Raw genomic sequence first — 27,498 nt, forward strand, 5'->3', positions numbered from 1 at the left:
ATATTTTTACTCATTATTTCATCACTATCCCGGCTCAGTACTACCCTGAAATTAAAATAAAGTTTAAGTAAAACCACCTAAAATCATTAAAATCTCTTTAAAACGCTGAAAGTAATTTGTAGGTTCCAGTTAAACAGGTAGTTTGATTCTTATCATTTATTTATTGCATTGACCATGGGTTTCAATCCTTAAGCAAGGAAGAGTACAGAATGGAAGTTATAGTGGAAAGTCTTTCCCACATGCCTAATAGCTTCTCCTGTAGATTTCAATCTTTTGTGTGTGTGTGTCTTCCAGACAACGTTGACTCCTGGCGACTGCCTGGCCTAGTCCCTGCAGTTTTCTTGGCAAGATTTTCAAGAGTGGTTTGCCATTGCCTCCTTCCTAGGGCTGAGAGAGAGTGACTGGCCGAAGGTCACCCAGCTGGCTTCATACCTAAGGCAAGACTAGAACTCATGGTCTCCTGGTTTCTAGCCTGATGCCTTAGCCACTACACCAAACTGGTTTTCTCAATTCATAATGATCTGCAATCCCTTGCTGTTAGGGTTTAAAAATTAAATCCAGCTAATTCCCTGCTTGCTCTTTATTTTTACATAATTCCAATGGCTTGCAAGCCCTTTTTCATTTTTAAAAATACAGTAGTACCTCGGTTCACAAACGCTTCTGTTCATGAACAATTCGGTTCACGAACAGCTCCGTTCGCAAAATTTTGCCTCTGTTCACGAACGCCGGATTGGGTTACGAACAGGATCCGCGGCCATTTTCCCTCCCGTGACACGTGGTCGCGGCTTCCTGTAGGGAGGGGGACTCTCCCTCCAAGCAATATCCGCCTCCCCACCCGCCTTCCTGTCCTCCACGCCAGAAGTCGCATCGAGCAAGGTTAGCTTTCTCTCTCTTCGTGCTGTACTTTGTGTCATATTTTTGCGGTTTAAAAACAAACAAACATATGGTTCAGAACGGATTAACCATAATTACATTGAACCTTATGGGGAAATTTGATTCGGGACGCGATCAAAAATCGGTTGGTGACCAAATTCGGAGGGGTCAGAACGGATTAACCGTATTTACATTGAACCTTATGGGAAAATTTGATTCGGTTCACGACCAATTCGGTTTGTGACCAGAGTCACGGAACGAATTAAGTTCGTGAACCGAGGTACCACTGTATTTATTTGCATATCCAAAGATATGGAAGTTAATAAGGCCCTTTTACTCTAAAGCTCCAGCTACTGATTGTTTGTATCTTTGTCCCTTAAGTCTAATCACACTGATGAAAGGTAATAACTTTTCTTGAAACTGCAAACAACGAACAGTTTTCTAAAAAAAGAGCCTGTGATGAATACTTAAATTCCAGTATCTCACTTCAGTAGAGAGCTAGTAGACATCCCACTGACTTCTACCTAATGTTTCATAATTATAACTATTCGGTCCTTTAAAACCCTTATGTTTCCTTAACCATCTACTCCATTACATACATGATTCACTCCATGGATAACAGTGCTAGGACTGCTGCTGGCTGTAGTGCTTGAACTTGACCGAGGTTGGTTATTATCTTGGGAATTCTCACTGTCTGGAGCCTGTTCATCCATATCTCCTGAGTATTCCTGGAAGTCATCAAACTCCACTTCACTTGCATCTCCCAAAGCTGCATGAGTTAGTGGATCCACATCTGCAAGAGACATTAGAATATATACACTGTTTCAATTCAACATAAATCTATAGTGGCTGATTCACAAGTAATTAAAAAAACACTCACTAGATTATTGAAATTATAGGAAGGCAGATTCCATCTGAACACCAGAGGGAAAAAACTTGTTAACAGTAAGAGCAGTTCAACAATAGAATCAATTATTCAGAGGGAAGAGGGTTCACTGGATGCATTCAAACAAAGGCTAGACATCTGCCAGTGATGTTTTTATTTGAATGCTTTTATTTGGATTTCTAAACTGAATGAAGGGTTAGAGTGGACCTCAATGACCCTTTCAGTTCAACGTCTTTGTGACAAAACATTACCATTATAAGTGTCATGCACAGGGAAGCCACATTCTCCCCAATAGAGGCAGTTGCAAGTAACTTTATAATCACATGTAAACATCTCTGTGCAAGAAGATTTATATATTTTATGGACAAATGCAGCCAATCCTTTTTAAAAAAAATATAAAGGTATCTTTGAGTAAAGTTTGATTCCCGGTGACTACATATATGCAGTTTCTTGGCAGCATTATGGAAGTGATTTGCTATTCTAGTTTATGACCCTGGAATTCCCAAATGACCCCTCAACCAACTACTACATAGCCAACCTTGCTTAGCTTTCAAGGTTAACAATGGTTTAAATTATAAAGATACAGATTCTGGTTGGACATCAGGAACCATTTTGCAACAGTAAAAGCTATTCAATAATGAAAAAGACCTCCTTGAAGACTCTTCTTCACTGGAAGTGTTCATTTAAAAGATGGATGGCTATCTGCCAGGGACACTGGAGCAGTGGATTCCTATACTGGGCAGGAGGTTAACTAGATCTCCAATATCCCTTCCAATCCTTACCTTGTTATTCTATAGACACCTCCAAGTAAAATACCCACATCAAAGAAACAAAATACCTTCCATACTCCTGGCAAAATTCCAGCTGTTCGCTGAGGTGAAAAATCTCTTTCAAAGCAATTAAATTAGCCAGAGCCCTATTACTATATCCAGAACATTACAGGTCAAGGGTGCTTACTTGGAGTATCACCATTGATGTCACATTTCATCATTTCACTAACAAAGTCACCAAGGGATGAATATGAAGAGCTGGAATCATCATAGTCCACACTGTCACTCCCACTATTGCAAAGAGAAAAAAACAATAGAAGAAAAATATATTGCATAAGAGATTTAGCAAATTTTTTTTACTAAATGAATTTTTATTCCCTTAGTTGTACAGAGAGCACTCTTCACTATGGCCAGGTACCTTCTCCTGCTGATAGTCAGTTTCCAATCTTAAATTATCACTGCTGGGGGAGAATCCATCCTGTCTTCCAGACGAGACTGGAAAAGCAGATTTTTCCACAACCCAATGGAAATGGAAAACACTGGAAGGATGAACAAGAACTACATTCTGTGGCAAAATTTAAAAAACGATGTGAGAATAAACAGACATTAAGGAGAAGCCCCAGTGGTAAAAGGGAAACAGTGGAGGAATTCCTATTAAAATTCCCTGACACATGTATAGCACAGGTAGAAAACATACTGTGCCAATTCTACAAGAGAGAGAGAGAAAGAGGAGTAGGCTGAATGCCCACAACAACTCAGAGAATAGAAAACTACATTTTTTCCTGTGACTTATGGAAGGCACCCTCAATGTATCAAGCAGTGTCAGAGGATAAAGTCCTAAAAATAGCAAACTACACAACAACTGATTTTTGGAGAATTTATTTGCCAAAGGCTACTTATGTCTAAGTATATTTTTCAAACTGGTAATTCTCAGGAAATGTGAGCATGATGCCCATGTTAACTACTTAACCAGAGAAGGACATGGATGGCCATGGAGCTTGCTGCCTCTTTAAGAGCTGTTTCCCAACAGGCCACGTAACTTCATGCTACATTCCTCCAGCAAACAGAAAGTAAAAAGATAGCTTTTCTCAATTACATTTTCAGTAAAAAGAAAAAGGAGACAATTTTCCCTTTTGCAAAGCAATACACTTCTGAGAGCAGCAGACCAGAACTTAATAGTATTAACACTTGTACCATTATTTATACCCTTTAAAAGAAGTCCAAAATGACATTAATATTCTTGAAGTAATGTGCCCTATCCAAATTTTTCTATCAACTTAGGAAGATTCTTCTGTCCTGATAGTAGAAGACTTCCTCATGGAAACAAAACTCTTCTATCTGAAAAGTTAACTCTCCTGACCCAGCTATTCAACTTCCAAAGAGTCAATCAAAAGAGCTGCTTAGGGATACAGGATTGTAGCCCTGCAGAAGGAGGTTCTTCCACATTGGGATACAAGGTTCAAAATCCAACTTCAAGAGGTCAATAAGGAGTTATCAGAAGTACCTCTTCACCTATGCTTCTGATGCAATCTATGGCCTATGAGATAATAAGGGAATTTCTCCATTTGCATCTAACCATATGTCATGGGAAGAAGGAATAACCTTGAGGAAAAGGTGGAAGAGCTGCAACCAAGACAACAGTCAGATAAAAGAAATCTGAGTCCAGCCCAGAACTGTATCCTGAGAAAGCAGACAAGACTCCCTAGTTCTCACAAAGATAAAGGGAGGAAGGGGGGAAACGCATTCAGACTTGTAAGATTCTGTTACTATAACCTTATAATAAAAGTAGTATATATATATAGTATATATATATATAAAGTAGTATATATATATAGTATAATAAAATACATGATTTTGGTTTCCTAATCTGATGTACCTTGAAGGGTTGACACCATGGCACAAACAACTAGCAATGTGGTTTTTCTTTTCCTGCTATGGGCCCATGGCATTTCTTTCACCTAAGTCTCAGCTCAGGTGTCATTCTTAGCTGTACCAGAATTAAAATACTTATTTCTTATTCCAACACTCTCCTAGGTCAGGGTCAAGGTGTATAAAATCTATTAGGCTTTGTCACCCACTGGACGAAAGTTGGATGACTGCACTGTCTTGCATTAAAGGCAATGCAGGTGAGATAGGAAGCTGTAATGGAAACAGCAGATTATATGCTACATAGTTTTCTGCTGACTCAAGGAAGAGTGGATAGTAAGGCCCTGAGTCAAGACAGATACAAGCCCTTTTGCCAATGGGATACAAACACATTCATTATTCTTGTAACTGAGTATGGAAGCTTAAAGAAATGCTGAGCCTGAGCACTTTTTCTGATAGTAAACAAGTGATCAGTCAGCCTAAACCAACAACACATCAGATGAAAACCAAACTGTTGGGGACAGGATTTCACTTCCATTCTATTTCTTTGAGGGAAATCCTGCACATCCAATCAGCTACCATACTGCAGACACTTTCTACATATTCCCCCTTAACTGAACATAAGCTTGACTCTATCCATAGAAGTAATTTGCTCATTTTCCTATTGAGGGACTTGGAACCTGTTTCCTCCTTTTTGGGGAAATATACTGTCCATCTTTCAGAACATGCTTCCTTTTCAAAGTGGTCCAGGATCTTTTGACATCAAACAGATTGCCTGGAATTCCAGCCAGCTAATGATTTATTGGCTCTCTTTTTGGCTTTACTATTCCTGGGCTATCCTATTTTTGAGAGGAGCCTTTCAACCAAGCAGACTGACACTCACAGTTGTACTAACTCCATTTTGCATCTCCAAGCTGACTTTCAATCACATGCTATTTGGTGTTAGCACCAGTCCAATTCTGCTAGGACTGGATTCAGCACTAGAATTTGTTTGTGTAGCTGGAGAGCACTGAAGTTCTGAAAAGGCAGAGTAGCCATGAGCTGTCAGGAATAAAATCATAACCAAGGAACCATCACTTGACATGATACCATCATGCTTAGCAACTAGTGCTCCATCATACCTGAGAAGCTCTACATATGAACAGCAATGTCAATGGTACCAGTTCCCCCCATCTTGCTAGAGTCAGGAAAATTTTGAATTAATTAGTGTCCAAAATTTCTCCCAAGTGTTGCAGGCACTGAGTGTGTATCAAGGTACTGTTCCCCCGGTTTACCATTAATTAGTGGTCTTTCAGGCAGCCTCAGTTGATCTAGATGTTGTCTAGGCATTTCTACCTTAATTATGCATGTGTTAAAATGTCAACAAATTAAGGAAAAATAAAATTTTCTCTGGTCTACAGGTTTGTCACTACTGCTATTAGTATTTTGGTGAACATCCAAAGGGCTGGAGCTTAGAACGAATAGAAGAGTTCCATACTGATAGCAATTATTGTTGTAGCAGAACCTTAGGAATTTTCTATGTTCTTCCTTATTGGAACATGAAGGTAAGACTCTGGTAGATCTATAGAAGTTGCCTTGCATGCTGATAGAAGCAAAAATTTACTTCAGTGTTTCCATACAATCTCTTGCCAAGTGATCCAGGATAGCTCCTATGTCATCATTCTTTTTAAGCATTAAAAATAAAATACAATTGATTCCAGATTTGTGGTATCTGTTTGGCACAAACTATTTGCATTGTTCTCTCATACTTGGTTGTAGTCTTGAGAAATTCCTGATGCTTTGATACTCATCTTGCATAAGGAGAGGCTACAGACATCATACTTGTCCCAGGGCATAGCTCTGGCCATTGCCTCCCTCTCTTGTCTATGACTGACTGGTACAAAAAGTGGGGAAATTCTTGCAATCAACCCTGATGCGTGCCTGATTGTCTCTACTGTCAGGCCAAGAGTTTATGGTTTAATGTTATAGATGAACCATATATTTGGAAAACTCATTTTACAAAAGAAAAGCAAAAATATGGAAAAATGGAAGCCAGAGTGAATCAAAAAGGGTGCAATAATAGACCCTGGTAGCTGTGTATTATGTTTTTGGAGCCAAGCCAAACCTTTTTATTATCCCAAGCTTTAAAAGGCCTTTCAAGAGCTTTTAGAATTAGATTTGCTACTTTTTTTCCCTTGTTTCAACTATATTTTTATTGATATTTGTTATAATTTATCTGAAACGTGTCCTAGAAACTGATCCTGGAGAGCACAGAGACATACACAAAGAAAATAATTCTTACAAAGAATTATAAAGTTCACTGAAGACTGGTTGCGTGAGGTTGCATTCCACTCTTTACTAACCTATCATCAGTAGGATCTGAATCTGTTTCTTTTTCAGCCGGGACACTCAGTGCTTCAGCTAGCTGAGAATTGCTGTCATAGACACGATAATGGATTGGCTGCAGTTGATGAGCATACCACTTTGGCTTATCACCAATCAGAGCTGGGTCAAACATATCTGTAAAAAAAGCAAGAAACAAATAATATTTCTAATGTCATTTACAAAAGTACAGCTACAGAAGTTACATTAACATTCTAAAAACCAGATGAAATATTGAAAAATATTTTTTCATTAGAACATTCAACATTAATATCAAGAGGATTAACAATCATGATCAACACTTACTGTTGTGGATTCTTTGAAAAGCATAATTAGTGGGATTGAGAGACCATTCCCCAAAGTATTCCACTGCCTGTGTCTTGGACAATTTATCTGCAAAGGGTGTCTGTTTTGGTCGTGAAGCTAAAAAGGAGTTGGCCTGAAACGCAACCACAGGCCGGGGGAAGAGGCGAAGTGTGCGGGTATGCATCTGGAATCCTTGTAAAACATTTGGTGAATTGAAGAATCTCACCATAGCAACCCTTTAAAAAGGAAAGATAGGTTATTTAGCAAATAGCATGAAAACTGAAAAGGCACACAGCATTCATATATCACCAAAAAATAACTGCTGATGCACCCCCTATAAGAAAAGAGCAAAGGAATAAGTTTACTTATTCACTCTAATAATCTCTAAATTGAATCCAGTCCCAAAGACATCAAGTGAAAGTGTGTTCTCCATGCATATCAGAAGCACGTCCCTACCCTTAACAAGCTGCATTCAAGATACTGTCCACTTTTTCTAAAACAAAATTATGAAGTGAGCTGTACCTCACAAAAGCTTATGTTGTTTAATAAGATTTGTTAGTCTGGAAAAGTGCTACTAGACTCCTCCTGATTTTTGGTTAACACAGACTAACATGGCTCTCCTACAAATGTCAATATCATTTGTAACTTTCTTTGCAGAGTCCAGAATATAGTATATAAATACAATCTTAAACCAAGACATCATCTCTGAAGGAAGTTACCTATTTTGTAACAGCTATCACAAGTATCTACAAAATAGCCATATTTCATAGAAGTCATATAATAGCTTCTGCACAAACTGCATATAAACAGTGTATTATTAACATGTATTAACCATACTTCTTAGTATTACTGATCATCAAGAAAAGACCACACTGTTACAGTAGGTTTATCCTAGTGTAAGTTTTCATCGATAACCACATGTGTATTATTGGAAGGTAATATAATTTTGGTTGTCATTTATTGCTAAGCGGAACACCAGATCTTCCCACCTAATTGGAAGTTTATTATTTACATTCAGCAAAAATACAGTGCTTCATCTCACCTAGTAGCCACATCCACTGAATCTACATCATTGCCATAGATCAGTGGGTTGAACTCTGTGGATGGTGTGGATTGCAGGTCATTCTGAGGTCTTCCCAGAAGCAGTGGGATTTCTTGACTTTCATGAAACTTTTCTAGGTTAAGAATAGGCTGGGTATTCAAACTCATGCTGGCCAAAGCCTGAAGAGCAATATGTTACAAACATAATAAACAAAATGGCATTCCTAATGCAGCCTTGTCTCATGGGCAATCACAACCTGAGTGTTATGTTCTAATACCCTAAGATCATCTGAGACCTCTTTCAACTCTTGTATGCAAATAAGAATAAACTTGCCCCTTCCTCTGCTTGATTGCTCATCTTTTCTCACATTTGAATAAAAACAAAAAGGGGAAAATACACAAACTACTATAAATGTGCTTATACAAAAAAATTGCATGCAAAATATTCACAAAATCAATTAAATCTAATCAGAAATGGTCTGCATTTTTAAATTTACCCCTTTACCTACTGAAGCATTTTCAGAGAAAATGAGAAAATCTTAGTACCATTTAAAAAAGAAAAATGTAATGCTATGAGATTCATTTATTTATTTAAGAAACTATAAAATACTCCAGGTTCAATAGCCTCTGAAAATAAACAAACAAAAAAGAACCTAGGATTTAAATTCCTCTCTAAACATATTGTAAAAAATAATTGGGAAATACATTATTTTATTAGCTCAGCTATATAAGAAAGAAGATATGCGAAATAAACTATATCAGTAGTAACTTGATGTGTCCTAAAATACAAAAAATATATTCCACAGTTTTGTTAAAAAAGGACTTTTGGGGGAGGGGTGCCTCCAAGTCAGTGTTGACTCCTGGCAACTGCCTAGACTAGTCCCTGCAGTTTTCTTGCCAAGGTTTCAGAAATGGCTTGCCATTACCTTCTTCTTAGGGCCGAGAAAGAATGAATGGCTTTGTGCCTAAGGCAGGACTAGAACTCATGGTCTCATGGTTTCCAGCCTGGTGCCTTAACCACTACACCAAACTGGCTCTTTAAAAGGACTTATTTTGCAATAATTCTAATAAGAGAGTATGATCTCAACAATATCTTTTGAACCTCACAACTTTAGGCACAAACTGCATGCTGAATAAATGTTGGATTCAACTTATGGTTTCACTTAAACTGCTTTAGAGCATGGGTGCCAGGTACCTTTGGACCATCTACTTCCAAATCAACCTATCTAAATGCTAAGAACATTCAGTTTAGAATACACACACCATCAGATATAAGGCAGGTGGCAACAAGAAGACCTTTTCATCTGTTGGGAGAAACACTCTGTAAAGAAGCTCATCTAGAGTTCCCTTTTTAGGCACTTATGAAAACAGATTTTCCCTCCAAAATATTTTAATTATATTGTGTGCATCTTATTATCTTGCTATAACATGTTTAACATACAAAAAACCCTAACATTTTAGTTCCATGGATTGTACATTAAACTTTTCTCAGTTTCAGCTTCTTTGGGAATGTGGCCTACCCACAAGCCATGTGATTTTCTGTCTTTTATTATCTTTCCTTTTTAGTTCATCATCTTCTATTAATGTCTTCTACAAAAATTCCCTTTCTTTCCAAAAGCCAAATACATCAAAACAGAGTAACAAAAAATTATCCAATGGAAACTTGAGGGAGAAAAAGGTAAAATAAAGACACCTTTTTTTCAGGCGTGAGCAGCTGTTGCTGAGTGATTGCAGTCATGCTAATCAGACACTGGAGGCAAGATGGAAGATCACATGACAACATCAGCGGACAATCAGAGCCAAAGATGAACACATGACCACATAGAGACAGATGGAGAAAAGTCTATTACTACTAATACCACAGATGAGAAGAGAAATAAAAAGGGAAAAGCACAGTTCTTGAAGGAGGCCAGGCTGCTTTACTCCCATACACCTGTTTGCAAACATTTTCCCTTAAAAAGTACTGAGTACTAGCAAGTTGAATGCACCACATGTATTTATAACAATACACTAAGATCTGATGTTGTGACTGCTGGGAATGGGTTGTAAAAAACTTATAAGTATTTTACTTAAGTATTCACAGATGCTTAAGATTGTTGCCTAGATTCATTACCATCATTAAATGTGGCATGGTAGTCATTTTTCCCTCTTGCTTTGTTCTATAAAAATGTTTTGTGTTTTCTATCTGGTGGAAGAAAATACATGTTTTTATTATATTCATATTGTTCAGATGTGTGGGAATGTTGCTGAATAGCCCCTTAAACTGTGGAGACAGAAAACCAAACAGATCAGAAAGAGCGATTGCAGATTCTACTGCCTGTGGATGGTTCATTGCAATAGTTTACACAGGGAATCACAGTCTGTTAAATATAATCCTGCTCTTCTGTGAGAGACAGAAGCAGCAGCAGTTTTTGAACTGCTGCTGTAACACTTTACCTACATATATTGCATGCCACATGCAAAGAGGAATGAGAAAAGGAGCAATGGGGAAGAGAAATAGAGAAGACATAAAACCCCTATTATGAAATAAAATCAAAGAACTTGAAAAAAAAATTGGATTTCATTGGCAGCTATATGAATAGAAATAGAAAATTAATGATGTACAAGGGGAAAACAAGTCAAATAAAATCAAAAGTTTTAAGGGATACAATCAGTGGGAGGGGTAGGAACAAAAGAATGAGCATTGTGCAGTTATTAAAGTCAAAACTGGATATATAAAACCATTTTAAATAGAGTGGCAAAGCCTTTTATGTGGTTCTGAATGATATGAATATTCCACAAAGTCTGACACATATCAGATGCAGCTTATCAAAATGGAAGTTGAGTAAGGATGTGATAAACCACATTCTAATGCAGTTTGAAGCATACACATTGGTAACAATTCAACAATAGCAATTCAAGATGATTTCAAAGCTTCATGACCACATCAAGATTGTCACATGTATGAATGGATCTCGCATAAAACTCCAAGCCTCAATAAAGCAATTAAATTTGGTATCACCATATATAAGGCCTGTATAGGTACAATACTAAACTATAGTTTAGCGCTAATGGTGCCAAAATCCAAATTGTGGTTAATCTTAACTATGGTTAGTTAAAATAAGCCACATTTAATCCATACTTTATAAATCTGGCTTGTTTCAACTAACCATGATTAATATTAAACAGAGTTTAAATCTGAGTAACCAGCTAAACTGCAGTTGATCTAAAATGGAAGATGCTTCCAAGGTTGGCCTGATGATCAACTGTGGTTTAGCATGTTTGAGCCTGACTTTCATTTCTGTTCCATAGGCTATATCTTTCTAGGGTACAAATTTTTATTCTGAAGCTTGTATCTTATATAAGGTTAATGGAAACTCCATCATAAATCAATTATATAAATAAATAAATATCCATAGGATTGCTCTATAAACACGTGAGGAAATTAATACAGGAGAACAGTGAAAGTGACAGGCAATGGGCAGAAATTGGACAATCTGAAAAGAGCAGAGGTTGTTTTACTGTCTTAACAACATTTTATGGTGGTTACCCAATGTGTTTTGGACATGCAGCCCTTTTTCAACTATATAAAAGCTTTTTCTTCATCCAAATATAGCACTGGAAAAAAAATCATTACTAGCTCACAAAATGTTTTACAGCTGACCCACCTAATTCTGAGCTTTTCAATATTAGTAATACATTAATATGATTGTTACATGCTATACATAACTACTCTGAGTCCTGAACCAAAGCCTTCCTTGTTGTTGTTCCCTCTTCAAATTCCCATATATTCTGATTTCAAAAGAAGCACAGTATACATCAAGAACATAATTCACAGAAAAAAGTTTGTGTACCTTCATAAAACAAGCAATACGGAACATAAACTGATTCTTGGTGGGGGGAGGCAATTTCTATTTTGTGAAAATTAGGAGAAGTTAAAATGAGGGAAGAAAACTATTACATAGAATGTTCATTCCAATAATGTTGTTATTAGAAGAACCAAGGTTTTTCACATCCTCCTCTAATTACATTTTCTACATTCCAGTATCTCTTCAAGAGAAGGTATTTTTTTGAGGTAACTGTTCATTTCGGGATCAGAGATTACAAGGAGCCTCAAAAAATAGCCAGAATCTCCTTGTTCTGATATAATAGCAATACATTTCATAACTAATTTTCTCCAAAACATACCTCTGATGCTCAAAGAGTTTTTCCTTCAGAAATGCTGAAATAATGATTGTGGAATTATGACCAACTTTGAGTCTGGACCTCTTAAGCTTTGGTCTAAGTATCTGCTGTCCCAACACTGTCATCTTCTTAGCTTTAAAACTCCTCTTAACCATACTCACCAGAATATTAACTTACCTGCTTCAGATGCTTTTTCAGTTCTAAAACTTCTGGTTCTGGCAAAGCAGGCAATAATTCAGCATTTGTAGGAACAATGACCTGAAATCAAAATTTAAAAATAACATTGCACTAAGAAAAAACCCTTCCTTTATGATAACATGGAAACAAGCTCAGTTAACACCTAATGCACAGGAATCTGTTTACTGAATCTAAACTTTCCAATTGCCTGCTATAAAATGAATTCAGAACTGTCAAGCAAATTATTTACTTTCTAATCTAATAATTAAATAAATCCAACCTAATTAGCTCTCATTAGTCTAACGATTTTTAAAGTATTCTTTAAATACTTTAAATAATCTTTGAAAAACTGAATATATATCCTAAAATATTAAAGAGCACATCAAGCACTCCACAAAGCCAAGACAAAAGAAAGTAGAAGTAAAATCCCAACTTTAGGATTGGCTAAGATCAGTTAGGTGCTCCAAACCATTGTGACAAACCCATCAAATGGTAATCAGGGAAATTAAGATATTTTAGAAGCAGGAGGGAACAGGTATCCTGTGTTAGTAAAAGCAATGTGCAATTAGAGAATTCATAATACTACTTCTAAATTCTCCTCTAAATTACATTTATCACATAAATAGGAGCTACTTACCTTGTTGGTGTCCAGATCCACCAGCCATACATCATCTGGCATTTTAAAGTCTAATTTATAAAGGAAGAAGCTTGCTGGGACTCCAATAATATAAGGTGTTGGGGCTAGAAGTAGCTGCAGTGGGCAGAAAATATTAATAAAAGTAATTCAGATAAGAATAAAACTGGACATGCCATGCAAGGGCTAGATACTAATGCACATATATATTTTAGAAGAACGTTTATCAAATGTAAACATAATTGAAAGCTGAGAAGACAATTAAATAGTTGGGGAACTCCTTGAACTTAGATCATATAGGGTAGAAAATATGTTTGGAAATGACCAAAGTAATATTATTTTTGAGAACTACTTTGCTGTAGTAGTAATGGCACCTGGCTAGAAACCAGGAGACCGAGTTCTAGTCCTGCCTCAGGCACAAAGCCAGGTGGGTGCCTTTGGACCAGTCACTCTCTCTCAGCCCTAGGAAGCAGACAATGGCAAGCCACTCTGAAAAACTTGCCAAGAAAACTGCAGGAATTAGTCCAGGCAGTTGCCAGCAGTCAACACTGACTCAAAGGCACACAAGTGTTTTTTTTTCAGGCTACCATTAAATCAAATGTAAAACTGTCAGATTGTTTTAAAGCAACCTATATAAAAAAATGTGTGGAAGGAAAGAATTTACACTTAAAAACAAAACAAAACTTTGTAAGCATTCTTCATTCTCACCAAGGGCAAGAAAAGAATAAACTGAAGGTTTCAGTAACATGTCAATAAATGCACTGAGAAAAAACAGATATACATACTAGCTCTAAGAAAAGCCTTTAGTTGAGTCAAGGCAGGACTCTCCTCACAGAAGCATTGATATACCTGTTCTGCAGAAGCCATGCAGGTAGGAAGGAGAGGAATCACTGGAAACATGTACTCCAATGGGTAGATCATAGCCACAAATGCCATCACAGACATGGATAGAGCATTATAGTCTCGAGACTGCAGCACTACCTGAACCCAAAGAAAACTGCATTAGTGCAACCATAAAACAATGTTCTAAATTTTCTTATATGCTACTCAGTTTTGTTTTCATCCCAGTGCTGCTTCTTTAACCAAATACTATTTTGCGCAGAAAGATGTGATTATGAAGGAGGACTTTTACCCCTTCTACTACAATAATAGGAAATTGTTGTTTGCAACAAATATATATATATAATCTTCCATGTTAAATGTTATGGAAAGGCAATGCAGTTCTGACTGTCAGATTATCTACAATGAATCTGCCTCTTTTTCCTCTCACCTTATGCTCCAGAAGAATGCAGGACAGCACTTGCAAGCATGCATCCACACCTAATAGCTCCAAGGGCAAATGCAAAGGAAAATCCACCAGAGAGAAGCGGGAAGGGTCAGGGAGGGCAAACGTCAAGGCTGGCTGCAATTCATGCGGTAAGACTTCCACATCCACACGCTTCTGGCCAGCAACTGGCACAGGTGAGCGAAGGAGCCGATAAATCCAAGCCTCAGTTTCACGCAAATCATGTAGCAAAGCACTAGATTTCTCCTCCACAAGAAGTGAGCCTGTGAAAATCCGCCACATGGTGTCCCTGTTTAAAAGTAATAAGATTAGTACACCTACATTTAGTAGTTCTACTGAGAATCCTGCAGAAGATATTAGGCTATGGTATTGTTCCAAAAGAACAATAAAGGCTCAGGAGACACTTTTTAACACTTTGAAAAACTCACATTCAAGGCTGAGTACACACATAATACTAAATCAGGTTATCAACCATGATTTTCTGAACAAATCATCATGCCATGGTGCACATATAGCATTGAGCCATAATGGGCAGGTTCATACATCACACTAAACCTAAAAGATTATATAAGAAGCAATTATAGAATAATTGTTTATAATATAGAATCCATTTTATCAATTGTATGCAATTGTGTAGCATTGTGCTATGCAATAATTATATACACGATTGTTGGTGGAGAAGGCCATGGAACACAGGTCAGACTTGGGAGTATCCATTTGAAATTATGTGTATTATATTCTCCTGATTTTAGTTTTTAGACTATGAAAAGACAGAGAGCAGGGCTAAAATGCCATATTACTAATGTTCTAGAAATATAATTCTATAAGCTTTTTAAAAATGCAGTCATTAATTGAGTAGCCCTATAAATCAAAATTATAAGCTAATTATAATAAATAGTTCTCTTGTAATATATGTAATATATCTGTTTACACTGATGTCACCAGATGAAAGCAATCAAGGCTCAAACTAATTAGACAATTTGAAGTCACCCTGGAATCTACCAGGTTTCACAGAATCAGTACTGCAGGAATTATTACAGCATTCGGGATACTTTAGATAAATAACACCCAATGGTATTTTTAAAATACATTTTAAGTAACACAATATTCCTCAGCATAGATATGGAAAGTACATCTGAAAAGCACAAAGCAGTATCATTTTACTGAAATCCAAAGTAGGAGTAAAGAACCATTATGGCACCCTCACCACAGAAATTAGTGTTCAAAATAATATTTCTCAATGTTGTATGTTTGTATCTACTAACTTTATGTATTCTCCCTCAACTTACTTGAAAAGTCTTCCATTCACGCTTCTATTATTTTTGGCCTATATTATCCTTACATATCTTCCTTACAGTATTATCAAAACTCACAGAAGGAAAGAATTAAATACTGTAGCATCCATACATTTTTGACATGGTATTCATATATCTTAAAGAGATCAAGTTTCTAAGATCAGAACATTTTTTAGGGAATCACAAAAATTTTCATGTCTAGCTTTGCATTCAAATGCCAGAATCTCTTACTAAACAGATGCAGAATTTGGCCATTCCAGTCTCTGTAGGAGTTAGAAAGTCAGAACATGACATACAATTCTATACAGCTTCAGTGGCTGCCACTTTGTGTCCAAGCCCAATTCAAGGTGCTAGTTTTGACCTCTAAAGCCTTGAATAGTTTTTGAGGCTGAAATATTTGAAAGCTACCTAGACCATGGATGAAGTCTCCCCCATGTGAGCTTGAGTCCTGGTAACTCTATACGTATATGTATGTTGTTTTCCTGGCAACAATATGGAAGTGGTTTGCCATTACATTCTCCTCTTATTTTTTTTGTTTTCAACTTTCTTGTCTAGCCTATAACCTTATATACAATCCTTTGGGGGTTGAAGGCTGTGAAGGGGAAGTTTTACTCCTTCAGCTGTATATGAATCTTGTGGAATGTTTTGAGGATTGCAAATTAGCCAGGCGAGGAGAAAAATGTGATCAAAGAAGAAAATAGGCATGTAAAATATATTTTTTGTTCTTACACCTAAGTTGTTCTTTCCATAAACCACTAATTCACTTTTTCCTCTCTTATCTGGCTTTTAAATCATTGATTAATTTTAATTTATACCTTTAACCTCCAAAAAAAGAAGAAAAAAATTCAAGATTTTAGTTTTGGCATACCATCCAAGCAATAGAAACTGTGTCTCTAGAAAATAAGAGACAGCATGGTATAAAAAGTTTTGCATCTATATCAACAAACTCTCTGCAGAGATTCTGTGGCCTTCACTCAGCCTACACATTCTTATATGAAAAGAGAGGAAATCCAAGTCATTCTTATTTTGTTAGGGAAATGGCCCATTATATGAAGCAATTTTTATACTTCACTGTATCATTTAGATTTGGAATCAGGAAAAAAAACCCCACTCCATCTCTGTCTATACCTCTGCACTCCTCGAGGGATTGCCAGCTTCTTGCCTAAGAGTCTTTCACTGCAGCAGTCCACCAGCTTCTTCAGAGTATACAGACATTCACGAAAGGTAGAAAAAAAGGGATAGTGACTAAGAATGCAGAGTGAGGTAAGGGTACTATTACGGGAACGATGAGTGCCTTTTGCTGATGATTTACTCCGAGGTGATCGATTTGTTTCAGGAACAGACTCTGTGCTCTGTGGCTGCAGAGAGACACTACTCTCTAAACTCTCATTAGCCCGTTCTTCTTGTACAGTAAAAGCATCCCCAGATTTGGGTGCCTTCTGTCCATCTCGGATACGATGTCCACCGGTGCTTTCACCCTTTTCCTTGGAAATACGCTTCTGGAAGGACCGATAGAAGTTAACGCATATCCCATAGCGGGTGATGCCTGTATCTTTATCCGTGAGTGTGAAGACAAAGGAAGTATCATCTCGCAAGCTCATCCGCTTCTGCCGCACACTTAAGCATCCTTCTGGCTGGCAGAAAAAGACTACATCTGGAGGAAGTGGGAAATCAGTGTGGTCTTCTAGGGGATAACGGCGCAATAGTTCAGGTGTCTGTGCCACACTATCACTACTTGGTTGCCTACAGGGATACAAATATAAAATTACTGAAATATATATTACTGAGGTAGAAAACTCACTCTGATACAAATCTTCCCAACGGAAATACCACAAATACCATAGGGGGTTTTTCTGTAAATAGGGATTGCAAGTACCATAACTCTATCCTTGTGTTGCAAAAGGAAGAGAAATGAGTAATCTTCCTAACAAGCAATATGTCAAAGAAAGTTTATGGAACCTGAGAGGTTTGGATAGAATATATGACTTATGTATCTATGACACCATAATGACTAAAAAAAAGTGGATGCAAGGATAATAATTGACTGTGGAGCCTAAATGGAAACTTAGGAAGATTAGCACAAGAAAGAAATTTATGGTTATAACAAAACAGGTCCCTTTCTTCACCAAGCAAAAAGAGGCAATAGTGAGACAGCCTTGACACTGTGATAAACTGGTTTTACATTAGAGGTCTCCAGCTCAATTGTAAAGGGGTGGACATTATTTTTACCTGCATTATGAAAATCAGGATGGGAAAGGACAACTTTCAGTAGAAGAGAGCAATGCATAAATCAGTTAAGTGAATCAACAGCTAAACTGAAATTCAAATCAAAATCAAAGAGGCCAAAACTCACAATGTAAGCTTTGTATACCATAGTAATTGCTTGGCAAAATATTTAAATCACTAGCCATATAGATTATAAACTTCAAATAGTAATTGAACAACTAACTAGAATTGCAATATAAGTTTAATGTATTTCACTGGCTTTCCGTAAAACCTGGAAGACCCAGTGGTTCCCCTGTCCCTTGGGTTGAGATGGACGGGGCCCCTTGTTGGTTGTATGTTTGTTTATATTTTGTAATGCTGTATAGAATGACCAGACTCCATCTTGTTTTGTTTGGGGTTTTTATGATGGCTTATATTGTGAGTCATCCAGAGTCAGTTGGAGTTGGGCCGTCTCTAAATTGGATCAAACAAATAAATAAATAAAATACAGCAAATAATATCACCAATTTCAAACATCCTGCTAAAAAGTAAACAAAAATTTAATTAATGGAGCAAGCTACCTGTTATAAAATTATGTAAATTCCTAGCTCTGCTTGTTTTTTAGTGAAAAGCAACTGTTGGAGGCTGCCATCAGCAATGAAAGAAGAACAGATGGGATGTGGGTGATCTTACTGCCAAACATTTTTCCTCCCCAAAACACCCACTACCTTCTCTCCACCATCATAAGGCAGAGAAACAGATTCAATATTGTTTTTCCTGTAAGACAGGTAGATAAAGTTCATTTCACAACAGTTGGGCTATATGGTATTGCACATTGCTATTGCTGCAAATGCGGGTATTAAAAGGAGAAATGCGCTTGGCACAGTCCTTTCCCCCCGCACATTTTGTTCCTGTTAGAGATCGCAGACTCCACAGTAACTCAGAAATATGTAACACGCATCTTTTCCCTTTCTTAGATAATTTTATTTAATTCTTAGTCCAAGTGTAGGTTGCATTGGTTACTTTTTAGTAATCAAGTGCTCTAAGAAGTTCAAAGGCCATATTACATCACCTACAGGTTGTTTATAATGATGTTTCTCCAGATTATTTTTAATGTTTTCATCAGAAGAAATGCATTTAATAATTTGATGTCAAGCCTTATCCAAAGCTTGCAGACATATGTGGGAAGCAACTGAGGTATGGGACACCTGTATCAGGCACTCTTCATTATTCAGTGTAGTGTGCATTTATGTTACTATAGAAGTTGCCCATTATTTTGGATACTTTATAGAGATGCTCACTAGTAAACATATATGTTGTTCCTCCTCCCACCTTTCTTTAGGCTGGTGATCAATGGCAGCAGCTATTTACTATTTTCTACACCCCTTTATCAAGAGGGGACGCGGTGGTGCAGCGGCTTAATGACGCTGAAAGTTGCTGGCCAGAAATGGTCGACGCTTCAGCGGTTCGAGTCCAGCCTTCGCGTTAACAGGGTGAGCTCCTGTTTCCTCCCCAGTTCCTGTCAACCCAACAGTTCGAAAACTCACGTGAGTAGATAAATGGGTACTCTCACTCCGGTGGGAGGTAAAATGCTGGCGGCGCCTTACAAAAGGAGTCGGGAGCAGTTGCTGGGTAGCACAACCGCACTCGCCCAAAAAGGGCATGAAGCAACGGAAACCCCGCCTCCTGCGCTCGCCAGCTGGGCTCTGCTCTAGGAAGGAGGCACTGGCAAACCACTTCCGAAACACCTTGCCTTGAAAACTGCAAAGGACCTGTCCAAAGCAGTCACTGCAGGGTCGGTAACGACTGAGTGCAGATTAAAAAAAAAAAACACACCCCTTTATCAGTCCATCATGATAATATGTGTATATTTATACTAAGCAAGTTACATCTAGATTGTTGTTGCTATACCTGGCTCCAATAATCACAAGGTAATCAAGTAAGCGAGGACAGTTCCTCTTCTTTTGCACCATGGTCTCGCTTCCTTCACTATGTCATCTCAATGAATTCCTCTGTCATTGGTCCATCTGACATCCAGTAAGTACTCTAAACAGAATCCCTCTGGAAATTGCGACATGAACCTGCAAATAAGAAATATTCAATTCAAGATTGGATTCACATCCATCAATGGCGATGACTTGATAACAAGTAGCAATTTGAGTAATGTAACAGATATGACAAACATCAGCCTGACATAAGCAAAATACTATATTCAGAGTTTCACCACCTCTTTTATGTCTATTTAGTAAATATAACAGGGAGAACTACATCCGAGACTGAAAATTGGCTCATTGGATAACCCCTTTTACTTCAGAAATAGAATTCCCTTGAAAACAGAGGTTTCTTCTTCTAAATTATCTGGATATTCCCCAAATTTCTGAAAAGTCCAAACTTTAATCAGAGTTTATATGGTGCAATCTTAGTCCCATGCTTTTCCTAGGCTTGGCATTGGAGATTTCCTCATCTCTTTGCCCTAAGCCTATTTTGACTTCAACAGTAAATGGCAAGAGATACATAAGGGGAAGGGTATTCACAAGTTGACCTTATCTTCACAATCTAACCTATGTGTCTGCATCTCAACTGGCCTATTTTTAATTAAATGAGTCTCTGTTTAAGACACAAAAGGAATTATTTCAGCATTCTGCTTATGTTCAGGAGCACATCATCCAACAAGCGCTGGATTTAAATCTCTAATACCTGGTTCATAGCTGCTTCTTCCTCTAGTTCTGCCTTTGTATTTTAAAAGGACTTAAATTTCCTATCCCAAGAAGAGAAGAAGGGGCTGAAGTGTCTCTTGCAGTAAACATTCATGACAATGTATATTTTGTGTCTGACAAGCAACCTAGAACATTGTGAATTTCTGACATAAGGGGGCTATATTCACAAAAGCTTCTGAAAATATCTACTAGGACATACTGAAAACTGGAATAGATGGAACCAATGATATTAATCATTTTTATATTCTTAAATAAACTGTGATGAAAATGTACCCAACCTCATTGTTGAATATAACATTCACATAGTTGGCTTACTTCAAAGCATTAAAAATTTCAGCTAAAAATGTTCTTATAACTTGTTAAAATTGTAAGCATTATAATTGTTTTTAATGTTCAGTGTTTTTGTTCTCATAGTTTGTGTAGTTTTCTTTTTAATTAATTTTACAATGCTAAAATAATATGCCGAAGAAAAAATATAGAGACATAAAACAGTATTAATATAATAAAACTTCAAAATTAATAATGACATTAATTTTAAAAAAGGGAAAAAAACAGGAGGGAGACATGGAAAATTATATTATAAACAAAACAACAGCAGAATATTTAATCATATTGTTCAAAAGTCTTCTTCCTTGGCCTTTCCTGGAAAACTAAATGTAATTCAACCATTAAGAAATTGCTGCACAAGTTTTCCTGACTCACACCTAGCAATAGATCCCAGTTTCACCTAATATTAAATCTAATATTTTACTAGTTAAAGTATGCATAAATACTTCAGTATAAGGTACACACATCTCCTACACTTTCTAGTTTTAAATATCTTGAAACAGAATTAATCTCTTGGACATATGCAAGGTAAAAACTGCTCCAGGACTAGGCTGCCTTTTACATTTTATTTTTATTGTTTTCATTTTTATGGGTGATTTTATTATTTATTATTTTATCAAGCTGTTCTTAGTGAAGGGGGAGTGGATACTGGTTTGGGTTTCTCTAGGCGGAAGAACAATATAAAATATTAATAATGATAATATTAAGCTTCATTGTGCATCAAAAGGAAAAAGGAGAGGGCAACGAGGAGAAATACAGTAAACTTTCTAAATAGAGAAAGATGCTAGTGAAGAATATTTAAATGCATACTCTCATTAGGCTTGGAATGGATGTAGATGGACTAAGTTTAGACATAGGGTCTTAAAAATGTCATCAGAGATGACTCTGAAGAGAGGAGGGGGAGAAACTGAAGTACTGTAATGGCTGGTAATTAAAATGGATCTAGACAGTATTAGCTAGTTAGAAACTTGACTGTTTAGGAAAGCTAGTTGATAGACTGGGCAGTATTATACTACTGAAGATTTATTGTTGGTTTGAGGAAGTCATATGTGAGCTGGACAAGATTTGGAGAATAGTGCTGAAGACCAGAAGAGGAGAAGGAGCCATAGAGATTTGTCTAAACAACACAGAAAGCTTCCAATGGAGCTAGTGAAAGAATAAAAGACGATCAAAGATTTTACCAACCAGAAAAAAACCAGCTGCCAACAAGATTGAGGGGAAAAAAATGTCACCTATCTCTGTAAGTCCTCCTTTAGCTTCCTTAAGATCACATTATAATATGCAAATATATATGTTTAGAATAGCCAAGTTGGGAAAGAAATGCTCTCACATCGTACTGTAATTTAAACAGCTTATCAACCAAGGCTTGGGAGGAGAGAGACTCACAATGGAGTACAATGCAATTAACTTAAAAGCAAAACAAAGCTAAGAAAATGAAACAAATGGTGCTTCTCATTTTAATATGCTTCTTAATAAAGGAATTTTAAAATTTTTAGTGGTGTTTTGCCCTGAATTTCTATCAAATCCTAAGATGCTACAGGCTGCTCTAATCACAAGGACAAAATAATTTAGGCTTTAGGATATTCAGATGCTTTTTGAATTGGAAGGCATAATCACATTTAGATAGCCTTTAAGCACTCACTGATTCCCTGATTCTCCATTCAGTCCATTGATATATTATACTGCCCTGTGTAATTAAGATATTGTAACTCAAAAGTGTATTATATGATTTCCAATACTGATATTTGATTAACATACATTCATACAATCAGCATGTTTATCAATTCCTTTTAACTACTGTACATTTTGATTTTCACATAGGAAGTTCCAAATAACACAGAGAAGTGGCTGTAATACTATACATTGGAAACAAGATCCTTTATCATACAAATACAATTTAGTAAAAAAGTTTATTATTTGTCATATAACTTGTAGCTCCAGATTCAATCCACTAACATTGTGAAAAATTCCCCTTGTGTATCTTAAAAATTCTATTTGTGAATGCTGCTTTCCATGCTGAATATTGCCACTCTCCGTTACATCTAAAACAAGTTGTAGCTATGTAAACGAATTACAGAATACCAAGTTTTGGAGAGTTAAAAAAAGGGCACAGATATGTAATCATCACCAGTATCCTTTAAAATATCTTGCCCTGCTTTTATAACCTTTATCAATATATGCACTTCCCCTGAAAGTATCAGCTCTAGTTCTTCAATACATTTTTTAAAATGTCTCTACAGTACAACATTGTGTATTCCTGCATTCCTCAACATCCAGGCATACACATGGATTTGACTAATATATTCACACACAGTATAGTTTATGCCTTCTTAGAGACCATTCTAGAGAAAAAAATACAATTTTTCAATCAGCAAATGGTCTACTCATTCAATTACTACACATAAAGCTGGATAACAAGAACCTCTGGTAATCTGATTCAGATCAGTCTCCATAGCAACTCAGCTTCTAGTCCCTAGATCATAGCACATTAGGACTATTTATAGAAGAACTTCAGCTCCCCCCCCCCATGCATAAATGTATCTATCAGCATCACCTGCACTACAAAGAAGATTCACCTAGGTACAATACGTTCCATGAGCCAACAATTTACTATCACTTCTGTGGCAACTCTATAATACTGCAACTTCCTAATCATTAGGGCTTTTCCTATATACGACAGACACTACCAGCTTTTCTTCACATTTGAGCTAGATTATTGATCAAATGTGTATTAACCCACAATCTACTGCTTTCATACCACGCTTATATACAATCTCATCTCCCAGTACTCCTATGCCATTTTCTTAAAACTCCCTTCTAGGTAAAAGGTAAGTTAGAAATTTTCTTTCAAAGCAGTCCATATGCAAAGGCCACAGTAAATAAATCAGATTATGTATCTTCTTAATTTAACTGTATCTATATGTGCAGACCAAATCTGGTGCCTTTATTTTATTTAAAACACACAAAGTGACGTTTCCAAGAACAAAACAGGAATTAGTTTATGATATTTAAATAGTGTAGAATATGTAATAGCTGTTAAGTTATCCTGAGAAACGGATATAATGCAGTTACAGGTAGTCCTCACTTAATGACCCTAATTGGGACCGAAATTTCCATCGCTAAATGAAGCAGTTCTGGTAGTTCCAGTTGCAGTCGTTAGGCGAGGACCTCATGGTTCTCCTGCCCTGCCACACTCACCTGCCCTTCAACTCCCTCCACCCGCCTATCCCCCCCATCTCCGCCCTTTTGGCCGCCCTGCACTCCACCACTGCTGCCTACCCCTGCCACCCCCCACTGCCCTTCACTGTATTCTTCCTCCTGCTGCTGACAAGGTGCACCCAGCTGAGGCAGCTTCTGGCCTTTCACAAGGCTGCACAAGGCCTCCCCAAGACCTCATGAGGCCTTCGCAAGGCCTCCCCGAGGCTTCTGCGACACCATGTGAGGCCTACCTGCTGTGTGAGGCCTCCCTGGGTAGGACTCCTCGGAGAAGCCTCACATGGCATCGGGAGGCCTCGCAAAGGGCCAGCAGCTGCTTCAACTGAGCACATCTCATCCGCAGTGGGAGGAAGAAGACGGTGAAGTTCAGCTGGGGGCAGTGGGAGCAGCAGAGTGCAGGGTGCCAAAAGGGCAGAGATGGGGGGTGGAGATGAAGTGCACACTGTAGTCGTAAATGTGGGTGGGCTGCCAAGCACCTGACTTTTGGTCATGTGACCATTGGGGCACTGCAACAGCTGTAACCTTGAGGACCTGTTGTAACCATTTGTTCAATGCTATCGTAACTTTGAACTGTTGCTGAACAAACGGTCATTAAGTGAAGTACTGACTCAACCCCTTTTTCTAGTTCTAAAGCAAAAGGTTTCTTTGTGGAGTAGCAATGAACGGCTGTTATCCAAGTAGCATAGATGCACAGAGAACTGTGTGCATGAATATCCTAACTTACTTTGTAATACTCGGTTGCAGTTTATTATCGTCAAAGATCAGCCAAAATAGTACAATTTAGTACAAAATGAAATTTAAAAAATAAATTACATATCCCAATAAATAAACACCTTTAGTACAAATTAAATCCCTAACATCTTATTACATAATTGGTAACTAAGATAGCAAAATTTTGCAATGTGAAGTATTATTTCTTGGTTTGCATCAGCCAGTAGCAAAGTAACATATATGGAAGTATATTTGTCTGTATAATATTGGCATTATATAAGGACTGATACCACCTCTCTAGAGCCATGTGGACAGAGCCTTTAAGAGAAAGGAATGCCCATAAAGCAACCGTGTAAAACCGCTGAGGGTACTGTATCACAACATGCTAATGTGAATACCCTCCTCAGTTTGGCCTAAGCAAGTCCACAGAGATAGTTTGCCAACATATACAGACTCTCTCAATTGCCAATTATTAATGGCCTTTTTATAAGTCCTTCCTTAAACTATTCAGTTAAGTATCTCTCATTCTACTCAACATCCTGATACAGCAGCTAAATTCTGTTACATATTCCCACACCAAATACTTTCCCTATTGAAGATGGAAGATCTCATAATTGATTGTCAGCTATCTGAGAAGATCCTTAAAATTAGGTCTCAGGTATGCCAGAAAATTAGTGTAATTATCAAAATGTGAGTAATTAGAAGAGGGGTTCCCACTTTGCAGCTCCCTCAATCATTAGGCTTATAAAGAACAGGCTTGATTGGTTGGGAAGTCTTCTCATCTCAGGATGATACACAGTTCACTTTGAGCAAGGAGGGCAGCAAATTTGCTTTGTTTCCCATTTGGCAATGAAGTAGTGATATTGATGGTTAATTCTGTTCCATCTGCTGGATAACTGGTTCACAATGAGAGGTGCTTGGTCCATATGGGTAGCTATGTAGTCTTGATACTAGATCAATACCTTGGCTAATTGACTGATAGTCAGTAGAGTCCCCTGCGAGGTCAGTATCCATTGTTATCATTCTTCAGATGTATATGATGTCTCTCTTCCTGTCTATCCTTTCAAATCATATTTGCTTCTACCATATTGATACACCAATTGATATAGAGGTAGTCCTTGCTTAACGACCACAATTGGGCCCAGAATTTAGGTTACTAAGTGATGCAGTCGTTAAGCGAATTATCATGTGACCACTTCGCTTAGCGACTGCAATCTTGGCACTCCCAGCTGCCGTTGTTAAGCGACAATTGTGGGTTAAGTGGACAGACCCAGGTAAGGAGCATGGGGGTACCTTGGGGGGTTGGGGAGGCCCCGCACAGGCCATGCGTGAATTGGGGGGGGATAGTGTGGCACAAAGCCACAGCTGCCCCTGGAAACCTCAGCTGCCCAATCACAGCCCAGCAGCATTTACAATTGCAGAGGCGCTGCAGCTCCTCCCACCTGCCTACCTCCCACCCATCTATGCCCTTTTGGCTGCCCTGCACAGCTGCACTCATCAGTGGCAGCACCAGGGCTGGGGCTAAAGTAGTGGCCCAAGGCCTTCAGCAGCCAGCTGCCACCGCCCCCAGGCCTCAACTTCAGCCCCAGAGCCACCGCTACCCTGAAAAATGCCGCCTCAATCCCCACACCACTGGCCTTTGGTACTTCGCGCCATTCCCCAAGCCGCGCCTCTCGTTCCTTCCCTAAAACTGGCGTCCTGTTCCTTCCCCAAGCTGCATGTCCCATACCTTCTGCAAGCTGCACATCCCATTCCTTCCCCAAGCCATGCCTCTTGTTCCTTCCCCAAGCCATGCACCCCATACCTTGTGCAAGCCAGCATCCCATTCCTTTCCCAAGCTGTGCTTCTCATTCCTTCCCCAGCGGTGGTGGCAGCTGGCTGAAACTGCTGAAAGCCTCAGGCCTCTACTCCAGCCCCAGCCCCAGCCCCAGCTCTACCAATGAGTGCCCTGTGCAGGGTGGCCAAAAAGGCATAGATGGGGGGGAGACAGGCGGGCGAGGAGAGTTGAAGTACCTCTGCAGTCATAATTGTGGGTGAACTGCCAAGCTCCTGAATTTTGAACACATGACCACAGGGGCGCTGCAACAGCCATATCTTCAGGCATGGGTCGGAAGTCTATTTTTTCAGCACTGTTGTAATTTTGAATGGTCACTGAATGAACGGTCATTAAGTGAGGACTACCTGTAATGCCTTTTGTTCTTTAAATTTCTTCTATCTTTTTGAGGATCTCATCAACTCTACTAAATTATGGTTTTCTTGGTCTTCCTCTTTCATTCAAATCATTCTTTCATATAAGTTTTGTAATTTGATCCTCATTCATCCTGTCTATATAACCAAACCACCTCAACATACTTTTTATACTGATAATTCACTTTTGTTTTCAATTCACATTAATTAAGCACCTATTCTTTCTTAATCCTACATCTTTTTGCTTCACTACACATACCTTGAATAATTTATTACCATTATATTAGTTTTATGTCTTTCCTGATATGCCCAACTCTTACTATTATACAACAAAGTGGACAGAAGCATGCCCTTATACATAGTTATTTTCACTTCATTTGACAAATATTAATTTCTCATAACAGACCACTCACTACTGTTCTACCAGCATTTTCACATCTTAAAATATCTCCATCTATTTCCCTTTGCAAAACACTC

At 37.9% G+C, this 27,498-nt stretch overlaps 1 protein-coding gene across 28 annotated transcripts in view; it reads right to left on the reverse strand.

The window, feature by feature from the left end:
* MADD (MAP kinase activating death domain) overlaps positions 1-27,498 on the reverse strand; it is a 99,815-nt gene that overhangs the window by 65,705 nt on the left and 6,612 nt on the right. For 19 of the 28 annotated variants that reach the window (XM_088145667.1, XM_088145663.1, XM_088145664.1 and 16 more), the window contains 12 exons: positions 19,775-19,944; positions 16,787-17,401; positions 14,349-14,652; positions 13,928-14,059; positions 13,082-13,195; positions 12,445-12,525; positions 9,797-9,853; positions 8,105-8,283; positions 7,063-7,298; positions 6,738-6,894; positions 2,717-2,820; positions 1,473-1,666 (listed from right to left, as the gene is read on the reverse strand). In XM_088145667.1, coding sequence (XP_088001793.1) covers positions 1,473-1,666; positions 2,717-2,820; positions 6,738-6,894; positions 7,063-7,298; positions 8,105-8,283; positions 9,797-9,853; positions 12,445-12,525; positions 13,082-13,195; positions 13,928-14,059; positions 14,349-14,652; positions 16,787-17,401; positions 19,775-19,836 — 2,235 coding nt within the window. In that variant the 5' untranslated portion in view covers positions 19,837-19,944. The remainder of the gene's footprint in view (positions 1-1,472; positions 1,667-2,716; positions 2,821-6,737; positions 6,895-7,062; positions 7,299-8,104; positions 8,284-9,796; positions 9,854-12,444; positions 12,526-13,081; positions 13,196-13,927; positions 14,060-14,348; positions 14,653-16,786; positions 17,402-19,774; positions 19,945-27,498) is intronic. The other 9 variants (XM_088145675.1, XM_088145672.1, XM_088145676.1 and 6 more) reach the window with 1 other exon arrangement.

The sequence above is a fragment of the Python bivittatus genome, unplaced genomic scaffold, assembly GCF_059951505.1.
Source record: "Python bivittatus isolate LINGU-HERP-01145 unplaced genomic scaffold, Pbiv_v1 ctg000480_np1212, whole genome shotgun sequence".
NCBI lineage: Eukaryota > Metazoa > Chordata > Lepidosauria > Squamata > Pythonidae > Python > Python bivittatus.